The sequence below is a fragment of the Notolabrus celidotus genome, chromosome 24 (assembly GCF_009762535.1).
Source record: "Notolabrus celidotus isolate fNotCel1 chromosome 24, fNotCel1.pri, whole genome shotgun sequence".
Taxonomy (NCBI): Eukaryota; Metazoa; Chordata; class Actinopteri; order Labriformes; family Labridae; genus Notolabrus; species Notolabrus celidotus.
This window is the reverse complement of record NC_048295.1, coordinates 2,706,707-2,724,652: the sequence shown is the minus strand read 5'-3', so window position 1 is coordinate 2,724,652 and position 17,946 is coordinate 2,706,707. Positions and strand designations below refer to the sequence as shown.

The following is a 17,946-nucleotide window of genomic DNA, read 5'->3' as shown; positions in this document are numbered from 1 at the left end:
TTCAGCCCGAGTGCAAGAACTCGCTGCGTTTTTGCTTTCCAGATTGGTTGCAATCTTGTCTCTCAATTTGATTCAGCCAGGGCACTCGGCAGGAAGGAAGGGCAAGGCAACTTGTCCAGTGTAAGGCTCTTCAGAAGACTTGGGAAGTTGAAAAGAGAAGTAGAAAATAGCATGAAACGACAGCAGAAAATCTGTTACAGAATAAGTCACATGTTTAGAAGTTAAAATCCTCTGATGGCTGTAGAACAGATCTTTGTTTGTTCAGGCGCTACTGGAGGAGGAGAAACGACTGGCCACAGCAAATTATCTCCCCACGTGAGCACGAGTTTCTATTGTTCGCTGCATCACTGAAATGTCAATGAAAGGCAGCTCAAAACTCAAAGTGATCAAATACAATCAACTTTTCTGGAAGTTTCATGTAACCAGAATAGTTTTGAGCATATTCATCTTCCTTATTTGGTGTCTCCCATTATTAGGAGGCTACTGTGTCCCTTGTAATGCCCAATAAAGATTGGACTTTGAACAATTGAGCCAAAAGTAAGGATCTATTTACCTTTTTTTGGAGTTTCATTCATAGTGAGTCCCAGATCAGAGACAACAGAGTTTCATTCAGCTCTCTAATTTATCAATGATGCACTTTTTTATGCTTTTTATGCCCGGTGCAAAACATGTATTCAAGTGTTAGTGAATAATGGTAATTGGGTGTCACTGGCAGTATTTCAGCACTAGGCCAGCAGGCTCAGACAACTCACATCTCTATCTTTGCCAGATAAACTTCAGACAGCTTGTCAGTATCAGAGTGTAAACAGAATCTCAGTCAGTGGTGTTGGAATCATCATTTATCTGTTGACTGTCTCTCGCTGTGTCTGACTCTCTCCTCTTTTATGTGTCAATCAGTGCTGGACGTCTATCAAATAGTAACAGCTTTGAAACACAGTTGCTTTTGGTTTGATAATTAAACATTGTAAAAATGTGTCTACGTCACAGGAGGTACAAAGTTCGGGGAGGGTTTGAGTACTACAAGGGTAAACCTGCGGTGGAGTGAAACATTTACAGCGTTCTCTCGTAGGCGCAGTGAGACCAACCAATGGAAAATCTGAAAGTACAATGAGCTAATGTTCCTATAACCAGACTAAATGTGGCCTCTTAAACTAAATGCATCATATTATATCCTTGATAAGGGTTTGTTTTATCCAGTTTACAATAAAAGTACACTTTGTTTAGCACCAGTGGTGGTTAAACATCCATTTAGTTTCAGTTTCATCTGCAAAAATACAAAATACAAGCACTTAGTGAGGAAAGTGTTTGAGTTCTGACTTCCTCAGGAGACTTTAAACAGCTCTTTCCACCAAATCTAGTGCCAACATGCCATGATCCAACGTCACTTTCTCCTGATATGTTTCCCCTCATAATATTACTATAACTCCTGGTACTCGCTCCTGCAGTGACATTCCAAAGGCCATGTTTTACGCCTGCACCTCCCATTGTGTTTATGCATGGCACAGCATTGTTTGGGGTTAAACAGGAGCCTATACTGCATCAATTATGGAGCTATAACTCCCACAAATGTCATTAAAACTCTAAGGGGGGACCACCGAGGCTCAATTATGGTATGCTGCTTTGTTTTTTTTATTGATGCAGGAGTGACATCAGTGCGGCGTGGGAGGTCAGCTTCCCAAAGACTTAAACGTACTCAAGAACAAATCCTGCCGAGGAAAAGTGTAAACAGAGATTCTCGGTGTGTGTGCAGATGTGTTTGAATAGAAGGTGTGGTTGTAAGTCATTTTAAAGTGCGAGAGAAAGGTACTAAAGTATGTGAACACATACAGCTGTTGATGTGCTGTGTTGGTAGTTAGCATCCCAATGAACTCTAGTTGATGATCATGAATAACTGCACCACAGACTCGTTCCCAAGGGTTCTGAGAGCTAAAGCCGTTATCAGCAGCGCGGGAAAATAGGAACATGAGTTTGATTTGATTTCGGGTTGAACTACCCGCTAAATGGGTTTCTGAGCCTCCTCCTTTTCTTTTATTCTAACATCACAGCTCTCTTTCTTCTGGACTTATTTCATCCCTTTGAATGGAAAGTGCTCAAACTGACTTTAATGCACTCCTTCAAAGGCTGGTTTTCCAGCAAACAAATCAGCTGCTTTATAAAACAATACCAAAGGAGATGCACTAATTCTGTCCCAGACACTCTAGTTTATATTTAACTTTTTTTTTATCCCACTGCCCTCTCTCTCTCTCTTTTGTTCCAACTTTCTCCTTCTCTTTAAATCCTTCTCTTCCCCCCTCCCCTTCCTCCCTGCATACTCCAGTGACCATAAACAGTTGGAAGTTTACTACAAACATGTCAAATAATCACCCTTCCAACAAGGACAATCCCTCCCCTCTCCTCGTGAGTAACAATGAACAGGAAGAGCACTCCTTGGTTTCATAGAGACTTCAGGGTCATGCGTGTCCTCTGCTGCGGCGAAGGTGGCAGCCATGGATCACTTATGACATTGGGACTGAACTGAGACTCATTCGCTTTTGTTCAGTGTGACATTATGTGGACCACAGATAATATTAAATGTTGTATTTTGGATATCTTTTCCAGCTTGTGTGAAATCTGTGTTCCCCCAAGGACATGGCCTTTTCCAAGGGTATTAAGAGGCTCATTTGAACTGTATGGCCCAGCTTTAGATTCCTTCTACTACTAAATGCATTGTTGCATTTCATGTAGGTCCTGTTCTTCTGTCAGTTGGACCAATTGAAAAGCATTTGTATTCATATCCTGCTTTAGTGGCAGCTGATCTTTGCTCAAGTTAGCACGGGAAACCTCAGTCACACCTAGCTCTCGCCACAAATTGGCTGTGAAATGGGATTTTTTGTTCCTTTTTCTCAAGGTGATTAACATATATTAATCCCTTTGTCCTGGTATTGAAGGAATAGGCAGTCTGCCAAGGGACTGAGGTGTTTCCACAACATGATTAAACGCTAAAAAACAATGCTTTTGTATTGTGAAGTTGTGTTTTTTTAGTTTTCCTCAGATTGAAGGACTTCAGAATCAAGTGCAGAATATTTTTCACAGGTCACATTGACCTCAAACACATGAAGAAAGCTCCATTCAGTCCTCCCTGTGCATTCCACTTGTTATCTTTCATGTGAGCAATCGTTCGGTTCAGCCTCTTTTTCCCGAGCCCTTGCTTCGGGAAAGTCGTTCATTTTGAGTCGTCTTCTCACCTCTTGTCTCATTCAGCAGTTGTTATTCAAATGCCTCTCTCAGCTTTGGGCAATCACTCACCTGCAGAACTGGACTTTCATCTTTCCAGTTCTGCCTCTATCTCTATCTGTCTCATTCACTGTTCCACTATCTCACTTTTTGTACTGTAAACTCTGCTCACACACATTAGACCCTGCACATGGAGGGGCTTATGGTTGGTGCAGCCACAGACCTGTTGCTAGTAAAGGTTGAATTTGAGCTCAGAGGAATGCAAAAAGGGAAGAGAGTAAATAAGTAAAGAGTGAATGAAGGGGAGGGGAAGCAGTGAGAACAAAACAGGGAAGTTGAGCAAGCTCTACCCCTCCCCTTTCCTCCTTACACCTCCTCCACCAACGCCTCCCTCCCACTCAGTCACCCCCCCTCCCTTTTCCCTTCCCTTTCCCTGACACCACTACTACTCACCTGTCCAGTTTAACCCCTCTTCTCTCACCCCCTCCCAACCCGAGCCCCCCATCCAAGCTCCTCCCATACAAGCAGGTGAACCAGTGTAGGGTATAAAGGTATGCTAATGTGAAGCAACCTATCTTCTCTGCTCTGGGGAGTGCGGAAGACACAGCACGGACGTAACAGGGTTGAGAGAGTGTGTGTGAGAGAGAGAGAGAGAGAGAGAGAGAGAGAGAGTGAGAGAGAGAGAGAGAGAGAGAGAGAGGCGGAGTAGGAAAGCTGCAATTTAAAAAGACAATTGGATTGACTGTTCTCAGACTTGCACTGCAACCATGGGGCTGGGAGTAAGTATTGGAACTTTGTCACATGCTTTGGCCTACTTTCTAAGAGTCTTTAGATTTAGGTTAGGATTAGGCCAGTTATGATATTCAGTTTTTGAGCTCAGACCAAGTTTCTGTCACAAGTTATTGGTTAAGCCTGACAGTTGTGGATCGCCTGAAATACTTTGAACCTTACTTTTGAAACCTCCTGTGCGAGCAGACTTTTGAGGAAGATTTTTGGACCTCTTCAAAACATTTCAAACTAGCTTTATGAGAGTTCTACGCATTCCTTCTCACAATGATTAACACACGTTTTTACAGCATGTTTGAACAGCAATGCCTGACACTTCTTGCCGCTCATTCCGGCGCGACAGAGGAGGAAGTCTTTCACATGTGCTCAGTGTTGTGCAGAAGCTTATAATGTTTCACTCTCCTCAATACAGAGAGGGAAAGAAGAGTACAAACTGGCGGCGACGTCAGATGGCGGGGAAAAGAAGAACAAGAAAGGCAAATCGGAAAAGGATATGGAAGACTTGAAGAAAGAAGTTGACCTGGTAAGTACACAAACAAATGTAAAACCAGTCTGTCCTTATGTTGAGAGCATGACTGGGAGAATGTCAGAATGGCTGCTCTTGTAGTTTGCAAAATCCCCTTGATTCATACTGAAAGCAACAGGCGTTAAACAGATGACCTTCTTGAACTGTACTAGTCTTCCAGTACACATTGCTGACTCACACTTAAAGACACCCTTATCCAGACCATGTTAACACTCCTGGTCACTGCAAGTCCCTGCTATTGGTCACAGCCATGCTACAGTCACAGCTGAGACAAACCTCAGCTTTGACCTCACCGCCAGTCACATGAGATGTAGCTCTCCTACCTTGTATTTCAAAGAGATTGCTACTTAGTGTCACATGTTATTAAGGCATTCACGGCTATACTTAACCTCTAAATTCATGTTTATCTGGATGTGTTGAGGCTCTGTTGTCATTATTGTTTTCAGCGTAGTCTGTCCTCTAAAAACTCTCAGTTTGATCAGTCAATAATTGCATCAGTCACAATCAAGCGGGTAACAAATGTTCAGCAGCTCTGCACCCAGCTGCTCTGGAGGCATGTAAATGTGCAGAGTGGCAGGCAGGGTGGCCGACGTTATGCGGTTTTGAAATTTCCTGTGTAGAACAGTCGCCCCAATTTCCACTGGTGTCAGCTGTTCTCTGATTCTGGAGCTGGCTCAGGTCATTTCCCAAGGTCAGAGGCACTCTAGCATAAAGTTCAGCCCAGAGTTAAAGAAGAAGAAGCTTATGAATGAATTTACAGCATCTATTAAATATATAACAAACAACTGTTGCACAAATAAGTCAACTTTAGTGTTAACTTTTATCCTTAAAGCCTCTGTGGAGTTTGAGCTGTTTATAAAAGAGACTTAGATTAATACTGACGCCTCTGAGCTACAAAACCACGCAGACCACCCGTGACAGGACTGATTGTTTCTTTACGGTTATTTTTATGCCTGCAACTGCTACCAGGGGTCAGGTGTCACACCAACAGCCCCATGCCAAGACTGCCTTTTCTTTCCTCTACTGAGGCAGAGACTCATAGTGAGTGAAATGTTTGACCAGGAAGAGAGCAGAATGAGGTTTTTGTCAGGAAACGCAACTCAGAAATGTACAAGATAAGATCAGTAGATATAAAGTTAGTGCTTCACCCAAAAGGAGCAGAAATGGGCGTAATCCACGATCCTTAAAGGAGCTTTAAAGTCTGGTTAAAAGTTTTAATACAGATGGTTTCGTATCTGAGTTTGTCTGCGATCTCTCCTTAAAATGGCGTGCTGAAAGTCAAAGCGCCGTGGATAATGTCCTTCACAAGGTTAGCCAGCAGATGCAGGTCTCATGTTGCCTCAAATCAGTGAGCAGATAATAGTTTATGGTTGTGAAATCTCCTCATATAAAACGATAAGAACATAAAGAATCAGATATTTTTTAATTTTCTGTATCATGTTTTGTAGACTTAACTTAATCTCTGACTCTCACAAGGTCATCATTTGAAGGAGTTAAAGTTTCAGCTCGTTGAAGATGCTCCCAAAGTAGCTTTTCAAACTTACACTAAAGATAAAAAATCTTTCCTTTTGTCTAGTTTTCTAAATTCTTAAATTAGCAGAGTAAAGCTGCTCAATGTCACTCAGCAGGCCGCAGAGTTCTGCAGGTTATTAGGTAATAAAATCTCATCTAGGTGACATATTAATGATTATTGTCCTCCTTACGTCTTAACGAGATCTCAAAGTCCTGCCGCTGAAGGACATCTCAACACCATAGTAACCATATCACCAATCTGCCATAACCTCCCCGTCTTAGCATATCATTTACTGCAATCAGCAGCAGGCGCTCTCTTTAAAGTGCTTTCAGAGAGGCTTTAAATTCAGCGTGTTTGAAGATATGAAAAGAGGCGAAGCATTGACTGTGCTCAGTTTCAGATTGGACTCTAGTTAAAGACTAATGGCACATTGCACCGTAGTAAAACAGTAGTAAGAGTGTGAGTGTGTCTCTAAGCGGCTCCATCAAGCTGTCATGTTAATGATTATTGCACCATCATACTTGCACCATCAAATTATTAACTGAGGCGTCAAAGTCCAGCCGAAGACAATGGAAACTGTTCCCAAGGCAACATAAAGCAGCTTCTGATTTAAAACAAAGTCCAAAAGAAGGAGGTCAAATGGACACATGGGGTTTGATTTCATCGATTATTGCAGGAGGGGTGTGTTTGAATGTCCAGATATCATTCAGAGTTTCACAAAGAGGCTTCAAGGGAACTGGAAAGAGCAACAGTTGTTTGCAGCATGTGATAAAACGTTGTCCACGGAGCATTTGGCACGCAGCTTGCTTTTTATAATGCAAAATGGAGGCAGGCTCAGCAGATCAGAAGGGGAAAGCAACTCCTGCATCCACTCAGGACTTTGAATTTAATGTAAAGCAGTGTAGATTTCACCTACATCATTTCTTTCACAAAACAACCACCTTATTGTGAAAGCCCCAGGAAAGAAAGACGTAATACTCCTCTTATTAATAAGGAATTAAACTGGACTTACTTTCCATGTTTATGATGTTTGACTCATTGCATTTGTCTGAGTGAAGCAAACACTTCAGGTTTCATTTCATGGAAAAGTAATCACCTGGCAGAAAGAGCTCCAAACGTTGTGCAGAACTGGAAAATTCAGCACCGTTTCACTCACAACAAGAATTTCTCACATACGTGAGGGCAGGAACCCAACACAGAAACCACTGTTGGCATCTTTACTTGGGATGTTATGCTCTGCTGCTTCTTGCACCAAGATTACAACACTTAAGCTGTTACACAGAGTCGAAAATAAGAGGTGGGAGCCAGATATTATCGCAGATCATCCAAATTACAATCTATTCATTCACCGGCTGTGGGCGTTATTCAAACAACACAGTGTAGGCGCTCGAATGTGCCAGCTTCTCTGCCTTTAGGTTTGTAGATACACTTTAGTTTATCTTGATCTTTCAAAAAGAAGATTTCTACCTTCTTTCTGCAATCTGAATTTTCCTGGAAGCAACACTTAGGCAGATCGACTCTTCCTCCAAATTGACTTTGATGCTGACGAGTGTTGAGCCGTGAGTCTGAAAGTCTGAAAGTGTGGGCGCCACTTCTGGGTGAACTCTGCTGAAATGTCAAGCTCGTGAGCGTTACTCTCGGGAGCAAACATCAGTGTATCAGTTGGGTGACGCTGATTAGGGTGGATGAACTGCTTCCTCATAGCAAACTGACTGTTTGGATGACTCCAGACGTCACCAAGCTTTTATAATCATCAGCGCTACTCACATATCTGCTTTGAGTTCCCTTAAAATCACACTGTATGATGCAGCATGCATTTATAATCCCCAACAGATGCTTTGTTATCTCTATATTCAGGACATGATGTTAAGCTAGATAATATCTGCAACAGCACAGATTGTTTTTGGTTTCTCACAACATCTCTGACTCCTTCTCTCTCTCTCTTCTTCTCCACAGGATGATCACAAGCTGACCCTGGACGAACTTCACAGAAAGTATGGAACTGACCTGTCCCGGGTAAGCCTGCACCGCCTGTGTGTTTGTTTTTGTTTGAGCCCTTTAGAGTGATAGTAACTCTCCAGGGTTGTCGTGTTCCTGTAAAGCAGATAAGCCAAGAAGCTGAGGAAGAAGAAGAAGCACACATGTATTAAAGTAGCTCAAAGTAGTGTAGATACAGCCACACACTCAATTCTCAAGCCGACTAGATTTAGGATGTATATTTGGAGGTTTCTGGGTGTATTTTTGTGGCTGCAGAAATGGAGTTGGCCTCCTTTAGTTGGCATCAGAAGAGGAAGGAAAGAAAATGTCGTGATTTGTTTGAACTGACCCTTTAAAGTGACATTAAATATCGCATTAGACTCAAAATGGGGAAACCCTGCTGTTACAAAATGTTCTTTCCATGTTTGGACGTGGTCTTCATTAATCTGAGGACTCACACACACACACACTCACGCACAGAATCCTATTACACAACCATACACCGGCTAAAGGCTTCACTGATGCTGATTATCTGCTGAAATCTGATCTGTCTGAGTTTGGCCCAAAACAAAGACTTCATTCAGGCAGGAACACCGGTCTTATTGACCCTACCAACAAGGGGAAAAAAACCTCCTGGTACCCTTCCAGAGAGACCTTCAGTCACACTCTACCCTTAATTCTGCTCCATTTTTAAACACTGTAAGAAAATGTGACCTTGAGCATGTGAAGGAGGCACTGTTCATTGATAACACTGATACAGCCTGATTAACTCGTCTCCTCGTCTCCTCGCCGTCACATTTCTGAAGCTACAAATTAGACTGTGCAGTAAAAAGAGCAAACAGTCATTATAGGATTTATGAGATCTCTCTTCATGCGGTTTCTGTTGTTTTCATGTCAACCAAACTTTAATCCAGCACCTCCTGAGGTAATAGCAGTGTTCCTGTGTACTAAACAAAAACGTCCAGGAGGGAAGTGATGCTCTGACTCAGTCTGACAAAGGGATGGAGCAGCAGGGCGAATAAAACTGGACTCACTGGTTTTTCTATGATGGGATCTTTTAGTTTACAGAGAGCTCACCACAGACAATGAAGTAATAATGTGCATATTGTGCATCAGCAGATTATTAATCCTCTCTCTCTCTCTTTGTGTCTCTTTCAGGGTCTTTCAAACTCCAGAGCAAAAGAGATCCTGGCCCGGGATGGCCCAAACGCCCTCACGCCTCCTCCCACCACACCTGAATGGGTCAAGTTCTGTAGGCAGGTAAAAGTCCCACCCTGCAGCACAACAACATCCAAACAAACTCACAATGAGTTTGCATATTCAAATGTTAGAAATGTAAATGCTTCTTGTGGCCAGAAAAACCAGAACTCTCTGAAACCCAATGGTTGTTCTTCTCGTTTCTAGCTGTTTGGCGGTTTCTCCATGCTGCTGTGGATCGGTGCGATCCTCTGCTTCCTCGCTTACGGTATCCAGGCTGCCTCTGAAGATGAACCAGCAAATGATAACGTAAGGATTCATATATATTTACAGTTAAAGAACTACTTCAACTATGATTGAAATAACTAACTGGTTGTCCTCTCTTCCTGCAGTTGTACCTCGGTGTCGTGCTCTCTGCTGTCGTCATCATCACTGGTTGCTTCTCCTACTACCAAGAGGCCAAGAGCTCCAAGATCATGGATTCCTTCAAGAACCTGGTCCCACAGGTGAGTTCTTCCCATCATTTCTTCACATACATTCATCATTAAAAAGCTAATTTAGCTGCAGTTCTCTCCAAAAGAGCTTCTTCTGAAGTGTCTTGTTGTAACTTTTGTCCTGCAGCAAGCCCTCGTCGTCCGTGACGGTGAGAAGAAGAGCATCAACGCCGAGGAGGTGGTGGTTGGAGATCTGGTGGAGGTGAAAGGTGGAGACAGGATCCCTGCTGATTTGAGGGTCGTCTCTGCTCACGGCTGCAAGGTGAGTGTCTCAAAGACTTGTTCATTCTAAGAACAAACTACTCATGGTATACTTACGATTGCTGCAGCAATCAATGGTTTCTTATTTTTGTTCTACCTCTTCTCCGTCAGGTGGACAACTCTTCTCTTACTGGTGAATCCGAGCCCCAGAGTCGTACTCCTGACTTCTCCAACGACAACCCTCTGGAGACCAGGAACATCGCTTTCTTCTCCACCAACTGTGTTGAAGGTACAAAACCAACAACATGAAAACCACAACCTCAACATCTTTAGGTGTAAAGGTTTGAATTGTCAAGTTAAGTTAGGGTTAGTTTATTGAGACGTTGCCCTCGCTCACTCCAGGTACCGCCAGAGGAGTCGTCATCAACACCGGAGACCGCACCGTCATGGGTCGTATCGCCACCCTTGCGTCCAGTCTGGATGGCGGCAAGACTCCCATCGCTAAGGAGATCGAGCATTTCATTCACATCATCACTGGCGTGGCCGTCTTCCTCGGTGTGTCGTTCTTCGTCCTCTCACTCATCCTCGGGTATGGGTGGCTGGAGGCTGTCATCTTCCTCATCGGTATCATCGTCGCCAACGTGCCAGAAGGTCTCCTCGCTACCGTCACTGTGAGTTCTGGTTCAGCATCTGTGCCACATTGTTTAGTTCTTAACACGTAGTGGAGGCGGAGTTAATGAAATGATTTCTGTCTCCAGGTGTGTCTGACTCTGACCGCCAAGCGCATGGCCAAGAAGAACTGCCTGGTGAAGAACTTGGAAGCCGTGGAGACCCTGGGATCCACCTCCACCATCTGCTCCGACAAGACCGGCACCCTGACCCAGAACAGGATGACCGTTGCCCACATGTGGTTTGACAACCAGATCCACGAGGCAGACACAACTGAGAACCAGAGCGGGACCTCCTTCGACAGGAGCTCTGCCACCTGGTCTTCCCTGGCTAGGGTTGCTGGACTCTGCAACCGCGCCGTCTTCCTGGCAGAACAAGGAAACGTCCCCATCCTGAAGGTGAAAACTTAACTGCATGCTCTAAAGCTCCGCTGATCAGGGAATGGTTTTGCTTCACTTCATCTTTTCTGATCAACACAAAGCTGCATTACTAATTCACCAACAGGGGAGGGTATCAGTAACATGTCACACCGTCTCTTCCTCCTGGTTGTAAGCGAACAGAGAGCTCAGGGGATATTCTCTCCCCCTGAAAACATTTTGTATGATTTGATACTACACAGAGATGACTCTGAGATGCAGAGTGGGAGGTGACTTGGCGAGGAACTTTTTGGATCCAGCAAAACACAAAAGCAGCCAGACTGCGCTACAAATCTTTATAAAAAGCACTCAACATAATTAAAGGCTTTTACACCGAAAGCTAAAGATGCTACCTTGAAAGAATAGCTGCAACCAAGTGATTGATTCCTGAATGATGACTGGAAAGTTTATTCCTTGATCCACTTTGTTTCATAACACACCTCCATGTCCTCCATCCACAGAGAGATGTAGCTGGAGACGCCTCAGAAGCTGCCTTGCTGAAGTGCATTGAGCTGTGCTGCGGACCCGTCGGTGGCATGAGAGACAAATACCCCAAGGTCGCTGAGATCCCCTTCAACTCCACCAACAAATATCAGGTACACATCTCACCAAGCCTCCCAGAATATTACAGATTGTGTCTCTGCAGGTAAAGTGATTTAAATGTCATCCCAACATTATGATGCATCAGGGGTAAATGCTGACTTGCGCCCTCTTGTGGTCGGGCAAACTCATCTCTCTATGACTGGTTCTGCTGTAGACTACTACTAAACAAATGTAAACCTCTCCCATAGCTCTCCATCCACAAGAACGCGACTCCCGGTGAGACCAAGCACCTGCTGGTGATGAAGGGAGCCCCAGAGAGAATTTTGGACCGCTGCTCCACCATCATGATTCAGGGCAAAGAGCAGCCTCTGGACGAAGAAATGAAAGATGCTTTCCAGAACGCTTACGTTGAGCTTGGAGGACTTGGAGAGAGAGTGCTGGGTATGACACGGCTCCATCATAAAGCCACATACTTATGTCTTGATTACATGGTGGAGAAAATAGACTGACTAGCGTTTCCTCCCTGCAGGTTTCTGCCACTTCAACCTGCCTGATGACCAGTTCACAGACGGCTTTTCTTTTGACACTGAGGAGGTGAACTTCCCCACTGAGAAACTGTGCTTCATCGGCCTCATGTCCATGATTGACCCTCCTCGTGCTGCTGTGCCTGATGCTGTCGGAAAATGCAGGAGCGCTGGAATCAAGGTATGTTACTGAAGTAGTTTCAGGTGTTTAGAGACTCCAAGATAAGTCTTAAGATACTGTTATTTCCAACCAAAACCACATCACATATGTACACCCTTACATCCCTAAGAACCTCAAAATGATGCAAATCATTTTACTTAAATTAACTAATTTCTCTATGATACTTTTCAGTTGAAACTCATGCTGGTCCTTCTTATAAATGCAATCATGTATTAATTTCTCTCCCCGCAGGTCATCATGGTGACAGGTGATCATCCCATCACAGCCAAGGCTATCGCTAAGGGTGTGGGTATCATCTCTGAAGGCAACGAGACAGTTGAAGACATCGCCGCTCGCTTGAATGTGCCAGTGTCAGAGGTCAACCCCAGGTTCGTACACTCCTCAAAGCTTAGACCTGAGAGTTTAGTTTGTCCACGTCTCTGGCACAACATTTTGCCTGGCTACAAATTTTCGTGGCGGACAAACACCAAGATGAATGATTTGTTTATCATCATCCGCCGTCCAGATTTCTTCCGTGGCAGTTCTTGCATTACTTTCACAAAATTAAATCAGTGTTGGCTAAAGAGCCGGTTTCCTACTTTGCCAAAAAAGCTTTTACTACAATTTCACTGCAGACGAATAAATCTGGGCTTGTCTCAGAGTTGATGCTTCAATGTGACTTCATCAGCATCAGCAGATCACAGTCTCTTTGAGGAAACAAAGTCTGAAAACAAAATTAAAAATGCAGGAAACTTACATAGAAGTCTCACTCGTTAAGAAATATAACATGTTTGAGACATAAGGTGCCATGAGATAGGAAGTGAAGTGTAGTGATGCTCTAATGTTACAACACTTTATTCCAAATGAAGCGTTATGCAGACGACGCCATCATTTTTTTAGATGTAGTCTGTTTCTAAGGGAAGTTAGCATGTTGAAATTCATGTCGTCCTCATGCTGCTATAATGTCCTCTCCAGGGATGCCAAAGCCTGTGTCGTACATGGTGGCGAGCTGAAAGAATTGGCTGCAGAGCAGCTCGACGACATCCTGAAGTACCACACTGAGATCGTCTTCGCCAGAACCTCCCCTCAGCAGAAACTGATCATTGTTGAAGGCTGTCAGAGACAGGTCAGTATCAGAGAGACTTTCTCAAAGATGTCTGTTGATAGATTTTCAGATTTTAGGTTGATATCTTACCGTTTGGTGTTCTCTGCAGGGAGCTATCGTGGCTGTAACAGGTGACGGTGTGAACGACTCTCCTGCTCTGAAGAAGGCTGACATCGGTGTTGCAATGGGTATCGCTGGGTCTGACGTCTCCAAGCAGGCGGCTGACATGATCCTGCTGGACGACAACTTCGCCTCCATCGTCACCGGAGTGGAAGAAGGTAAGCCTCACAGCTGCAGAGTTGTGGAAATAACGACCACAGAGAGCATCATGTCCCTGGATTTCACACTCTCCTCACTTTGCCAGGCCGTCTGATCTTTGACAACTTGAAGAAATCCATCGCCTACACTCTGACCAGTAACATCCCTGAGATCTCACCCTTCCTCCTCTTCATCATCGCCAACATCCCACTGCCGCTGGGAACCGTCACCATCCTGTGTATTGACCTGGGAACTGACATGGTGAGCCCTTTGTCCTTTATCTGTGAAATCAAATGTGTGCCATGAAACAGACTTCCTTTAAGTGTAGAAGTTAAGCTGTACCCGTCCTCTCCCAGGTCCCCGCCATCTCCCTGGCTTACGAAGAAGCTGAGAGCGACATCATGAAGAGACAGCCCAGAAACCCCAAAACAGATAAACTGGTGAACGAGAGGCTCATCAGCATAGCCTACGGACAGATCGGTAAGTCCACCTCATGATGCCGGATCATATTTGGTCCATAAATCAGAAATCTTAAGAGAACCTGTTTATGAAAACTATTCCTCTGTCTTCCAGGTATGATACAGGCCACAGCTGGGTTCTTCACATACTTTGTGATCCTGGCTGAGAACGGTTTCCTACCCATGGACCTGCTCGGTATCAGAGTGCTGTGGGACAACAAATACGTTAATGACCTGGAGGACAGTTATGGACAGGAATGGGTCAGTAACATTGTGTTAGTTATCATCAGGGTTTATCTTGAGGTCTGTCATTGGCAGTAACGCTAAAGGACAGGAAGAATCGAAAAGGAAAATGTACTGATGCTTTAAGATGTTCTTCCCACCAGACATACGAGCGCAGAAAGATCGTGGAGTTCACCTGCCACACATCATTCTTCGCCAGTATCGTGATCGTCCAGTGGGCCGATCTGATCATCTGTAAGACCAGGAGGAACTCCATCCTGCAGCAGGGAATGAAGTACGTACATAACAGCTTAGTGTACCTGTTCTGTGACACAGTTGTAGGCTTGAGTGTCGGTAAAATGTCAAATAGACACTTTAGTAATTGTTCCATCTGTTTCTTCTCACTCCAGGAATCGTATCCTCATCTTCGGACTGTTTGAGGAGACCGCTCTCGCTGCCTTCCTTTCATACTGCCCGGGCATGGACGTCGCCCTCAGAATGTACCCACTCAAGTGAGTAACACACACACACTCGCACACACACACACTGATCAGGCTCTTCTTCCTGTGGTGGTTATTTTTGTTGGCATGGTCTCATTCTCTGTGTAAATACTCAGAATATTAATTTTCATGTATGCAGGGGATTTGATGAGCACAATATGCATTATCCATATTAAAGTGGTCATCCGGGAAATCCTTTCTTTGTGGGATGAAAAGGCCTCTCCTTCAGTCAGTGCTTTGACAGATGAATTTTTAGCTCTGTTCTTTTTTAATGTTAGAAAGAAGTGAATGTTATCTAGTGGGAGAGTTATTTTAACTGCAGGAGCAGAAGGAAGAAGAGGAGCTACTACACTAATGAGATTTTTTCCCCATCAGAGGAAAAGTGAAGGCAGTAAAGGAACGTTAAGCTCATTAGCTCTAAAGTTTCACATGCTGCAGAAACCCCCTTTTCTTTTCTCTTAGCTCCCTTTCTCTGTCTTGTCTGCAGTTTCTATTCAGTTCATTTTCTTTATTTACAGATATGAACTATTGCAAAAAAGTATGCAAACATGGCTGCACATTTTGAGAAGATAAAGCCTGCTGCAAGTTCCCACAAACTCTGTCCTAAAAAGCCACAAGTTGAAGAAACTATTATGAATTTAACATCTCCATATGTGCACATTCAGAGCAAGGCATCACATGATCCATCAGCAGTGAGAACTCCACATAGTGACTGAATTCATCTTCATAATTGAGTCTAGTGTTCCCCCCTGAAGCTCCTCATGTGCTCTTAGAGAAGCTTTGCTGTAAAACTTTCTGTTGCTGTGTGTAGATAACTCCTCGATAGACACTTCTGACACTTCCCAGCCGTAACTCAAACTCTCTCCGTCTGTCCGTCTCTTCCTCAGGCCTTGTTGGTGGTTCTGTGCCTTCCCCTACTCCCTCCTCATCTTCCTGTATGATGAAGCCAGAAGATATATCCTCCGACGCAACCCGGGCGGTAAGACGCTGTTTCTTTTTAGAGCTTTTGTATCACACGATTAGAAGGTGACTTTAAGTTTCATGCAGAGCAAAAGCAGTGATATATTCAAACAGTAGTGTTTTGTATGTGCTCGTTATGCACCCTTGTATCTATCCTGTGTTTGTGGATGTATTTGTGGATCTGTGTGTTTGATCCCTGCCACAACTGCGCCCCCACACAGACCAGTGAACTGTGACAGATGGCAGAGCCCAGTGGGATTTCAACCCTCAACCCTGCCATTGTTAGTTAAAGCCTCGTTCCACCCACAGAGCTGAGCGCAACCTGTATGCAGAGCTGGCTTCGATGCAGCTGTGTTTATGTGCGCTTGTGTGTGTGTGTTAGTGGGTCTGCTCCATCTGAGCCCCCAGCGCACAGATCAGTGAACATCCCATTGCCCATCCATGGTGAATAATTTGTGACCAACAGAGAGACAAACAAGTTGAAGCGACACATTTCTCACCAACAGAAGTAGAATAAAAATTTACTCAGTGCTAACTTCCTCTGGAGTATTCTGAACCCTGGACTTCAAGTTTAACCCATAATTCCAGTCCAGTGATTTGGAGCCCTCGATGAAACTCAACTACTCTGTGTTCAAGGCCTAAAAATGAAACGCAGCTCTGGGCTCAGTGGAGCGGAGCAAAGAGATGCTAAATCACATAAGTCAAGCATGCAAAATCTTGGAGTCACACAAGACTTCTTATGAAGTTTTATGTGGTTTTTGCATCCTTTTGGTCGTAAGTGAGGCCTCGAGGGTGATATCATCATCTCATGACACAACTTTCATGTCGCTGCAGGAGACATCACACAGGAAGTCATGGCTCTGAATTAAGAACGTGTCTTACTCACGCTCGCTTATCAAGTCTTGTAACGTCACCCTGCAGCCTGAGAAAATGAAAGACCCAGTCTCCCTTTATAATACATGGACACTTCAAACATGTCCCTAACTGTGTCTCCTTTGGTTTCCAGGTTGGGTGGAGCAGGAGACATACTACTGAGTCAACACAATCACGGAGGGAGCAGTCAGTGTTTCATCGTTATTTACTGCCATGTTACATATTTGTCTGAAATGTTAGCCAGACCTGAAAAAACACATAAAAACATGGATAAATTAAGACAATCTTGATGTATATGTCCTTCACAATAAAATATTTCCTTACCATTGTACACCGAGGCTGTTTTGAAGTTTGTGTGAAGAAAACAAAAAAGAAGACATTTCAGGCTCTGATTCAATTTTAAGGTTGAATAGATATGAAGCAGTGAGTCACATCCTGTGACCCGTGCAGGGGGATTATACACCTGAACAGCTCCCAAACTCGTATGCTGGAGTCTGATAATGAAGGACTCAGGAGGAGGCATGAATTTAAAATACACCGGGGAGAAAAAGGGAAAGAATATCCAGATGAATTTATTTTAATATCTCAAAAAGCCGAGTTGACGTCAGCGTACTTGTCTCATCTTGAAACTAGAAATTACTTTGCACGTTTGCACAAACTTTAGCTCTTCTTGTGTCTAAAAAGAAGCAAATTAGATCATTTTAAAGAGTCAGGAGGCTGTAGATATTCTCAACACTAATCAGTCACTTAAAACACTAATCATGTCAGTCTTATCTTCTTACACTTGATTTTACCTTTTCTAATCTGGACTTTCCCGGGGTTTTATCTTCCAGAAATTAAGGGGACGCATGTACAAGCAGAGTGTGTGTGTGAGTGTGTGTGTGTCCATTATCTCGAGGGCCAGTCGGCCACAGTGGTGTTTGCAATGGATCGCTCTGTTGACCGTTAATGCAAAAAGAGGCCCTCAGTGAGAATTAACTGAGGCCACTTTAGTGCTATCTACTTTGTGTTTACCCCGGTCATTAAGAACGCCCCCTTCTCCATCAAACCCCCCTGCTTCCATGTGTGTGTGTGTAGTATCATCAGTCCAACCTGGGCACAGATGGCCTGTTCACACACACTTGAGGAACACTTGTAGGTAGAGTTATTCTGTAATTTATGAAATGTGATCTACTGTTGCTCCAAGCTTCTAACTTTGGAGATGTTTTGTTTTACAGCAGAGGGTGCTGGTGTTAGGGAGTTAGTGAGCGTGTGCAGACATAAGGATGGAGGGAGGAAAGAAAAGGCAGAATGAGGTTGATTGATGGTGAGAAAAGTGAATCGATGCGACAAAGAGGAAGAGGAGAAAACG

The 17,946-nt window shown here is 44.0% G+C and overlaps 1 protein-coding gene across 2 annotated transcripts in view; it reads left to right on the top strand.

Annotated features, from left to right (window-relative positions):
- Nucleotides 1–16,926, top strand: part of LOC117808242 (sodium/potassium-transporting ATPase subunit alpha-1) — a 52,295-nt gene extending 35,369 nt beyond the window's left edge. The window contains exons 1-23 of one of the 2 annotated variants that reach the window (XM_034677864.1): nt 3,792–3,992; nt 4,412–4,522; nt 7,995–8,054; nt 9,174–9,275; nt 9,420–9,521; nt 9,605–9,718; nt 9,834–9,968; nt 10,079–10,196; nt 10,310–10,578; nt 10,666–10,974; nt 11,454–11,588; nt 11,784–11,976; nt 12,065–12,240; nt 12,472–12,608; nt 13,195–13,345; nt 13,434–13,602; nt 13,689–13,843; nt 13,939–14,062; nt 14,156–14,301; nt 14,427–14,557; nt 14,673–14,774; nt 15,650–15,741; nt 16,729–16,926. In XM_034677864.1, coding sequence (XP_034533755.1) covers nt 3,981–3,992; nt 4,412–4,522; nt 7,995–8,054; nt 9,174–9,275; nt 9,420–9,521; nt 9,605–9,718; nt 9,834–9,968; nt 10,079–10,196; nt 10,310–10,578; nt 10,666–10,974; nt 11,454–11,588; nt 11,784–11,976; nt 12,065–12,240; nt 12,472–12,608; nt 13,195–13,345; nt 13,434–13,602; nt 13,689–13,843; nt 13,939–14,062; nt 14,156–14,301; nt 14,427–14,557; nt 14,673–14,774; nt 15,650–15,741; nt 16,729–16,757 — 3,072 coding nt within the window. In that variant the 5' untranslated portion in view covers nt 3,792–3,980 and the 3' untranslated portion in view covers nt 16,758–16,926. Of the gene's footprint in view, nt 1–3,791; nt 3,993–4,411; nt 4,523–7,994; nt 8,055–9,173; nt 9,276–9,419; nt 9,522–9,604; nt 9,719–9,833; nt 9,969–10,078; nt 10,197–10,309; nt 10,579–10,665; nt 10,975–11,453; nt 11,589–11,783; nt 11,977–12,064; nt 12,241–12,471; nt 12,609–13,194; nt 13,346–13,433; nt 13,603–13,688; nt 13,844–13,938; nt 14,063–14,155; nt 14,302–14,426; nt 14,558–14,672; nt 14,775–15,649; nt 15,742–16,728 lie in introns of those variants that run through there. The other variant, XM_034677865.1, reaches the window with a different exon arrangement.
- Nucleotides 16,927–17,946: the final 1,020 nt, after the last annotated feature.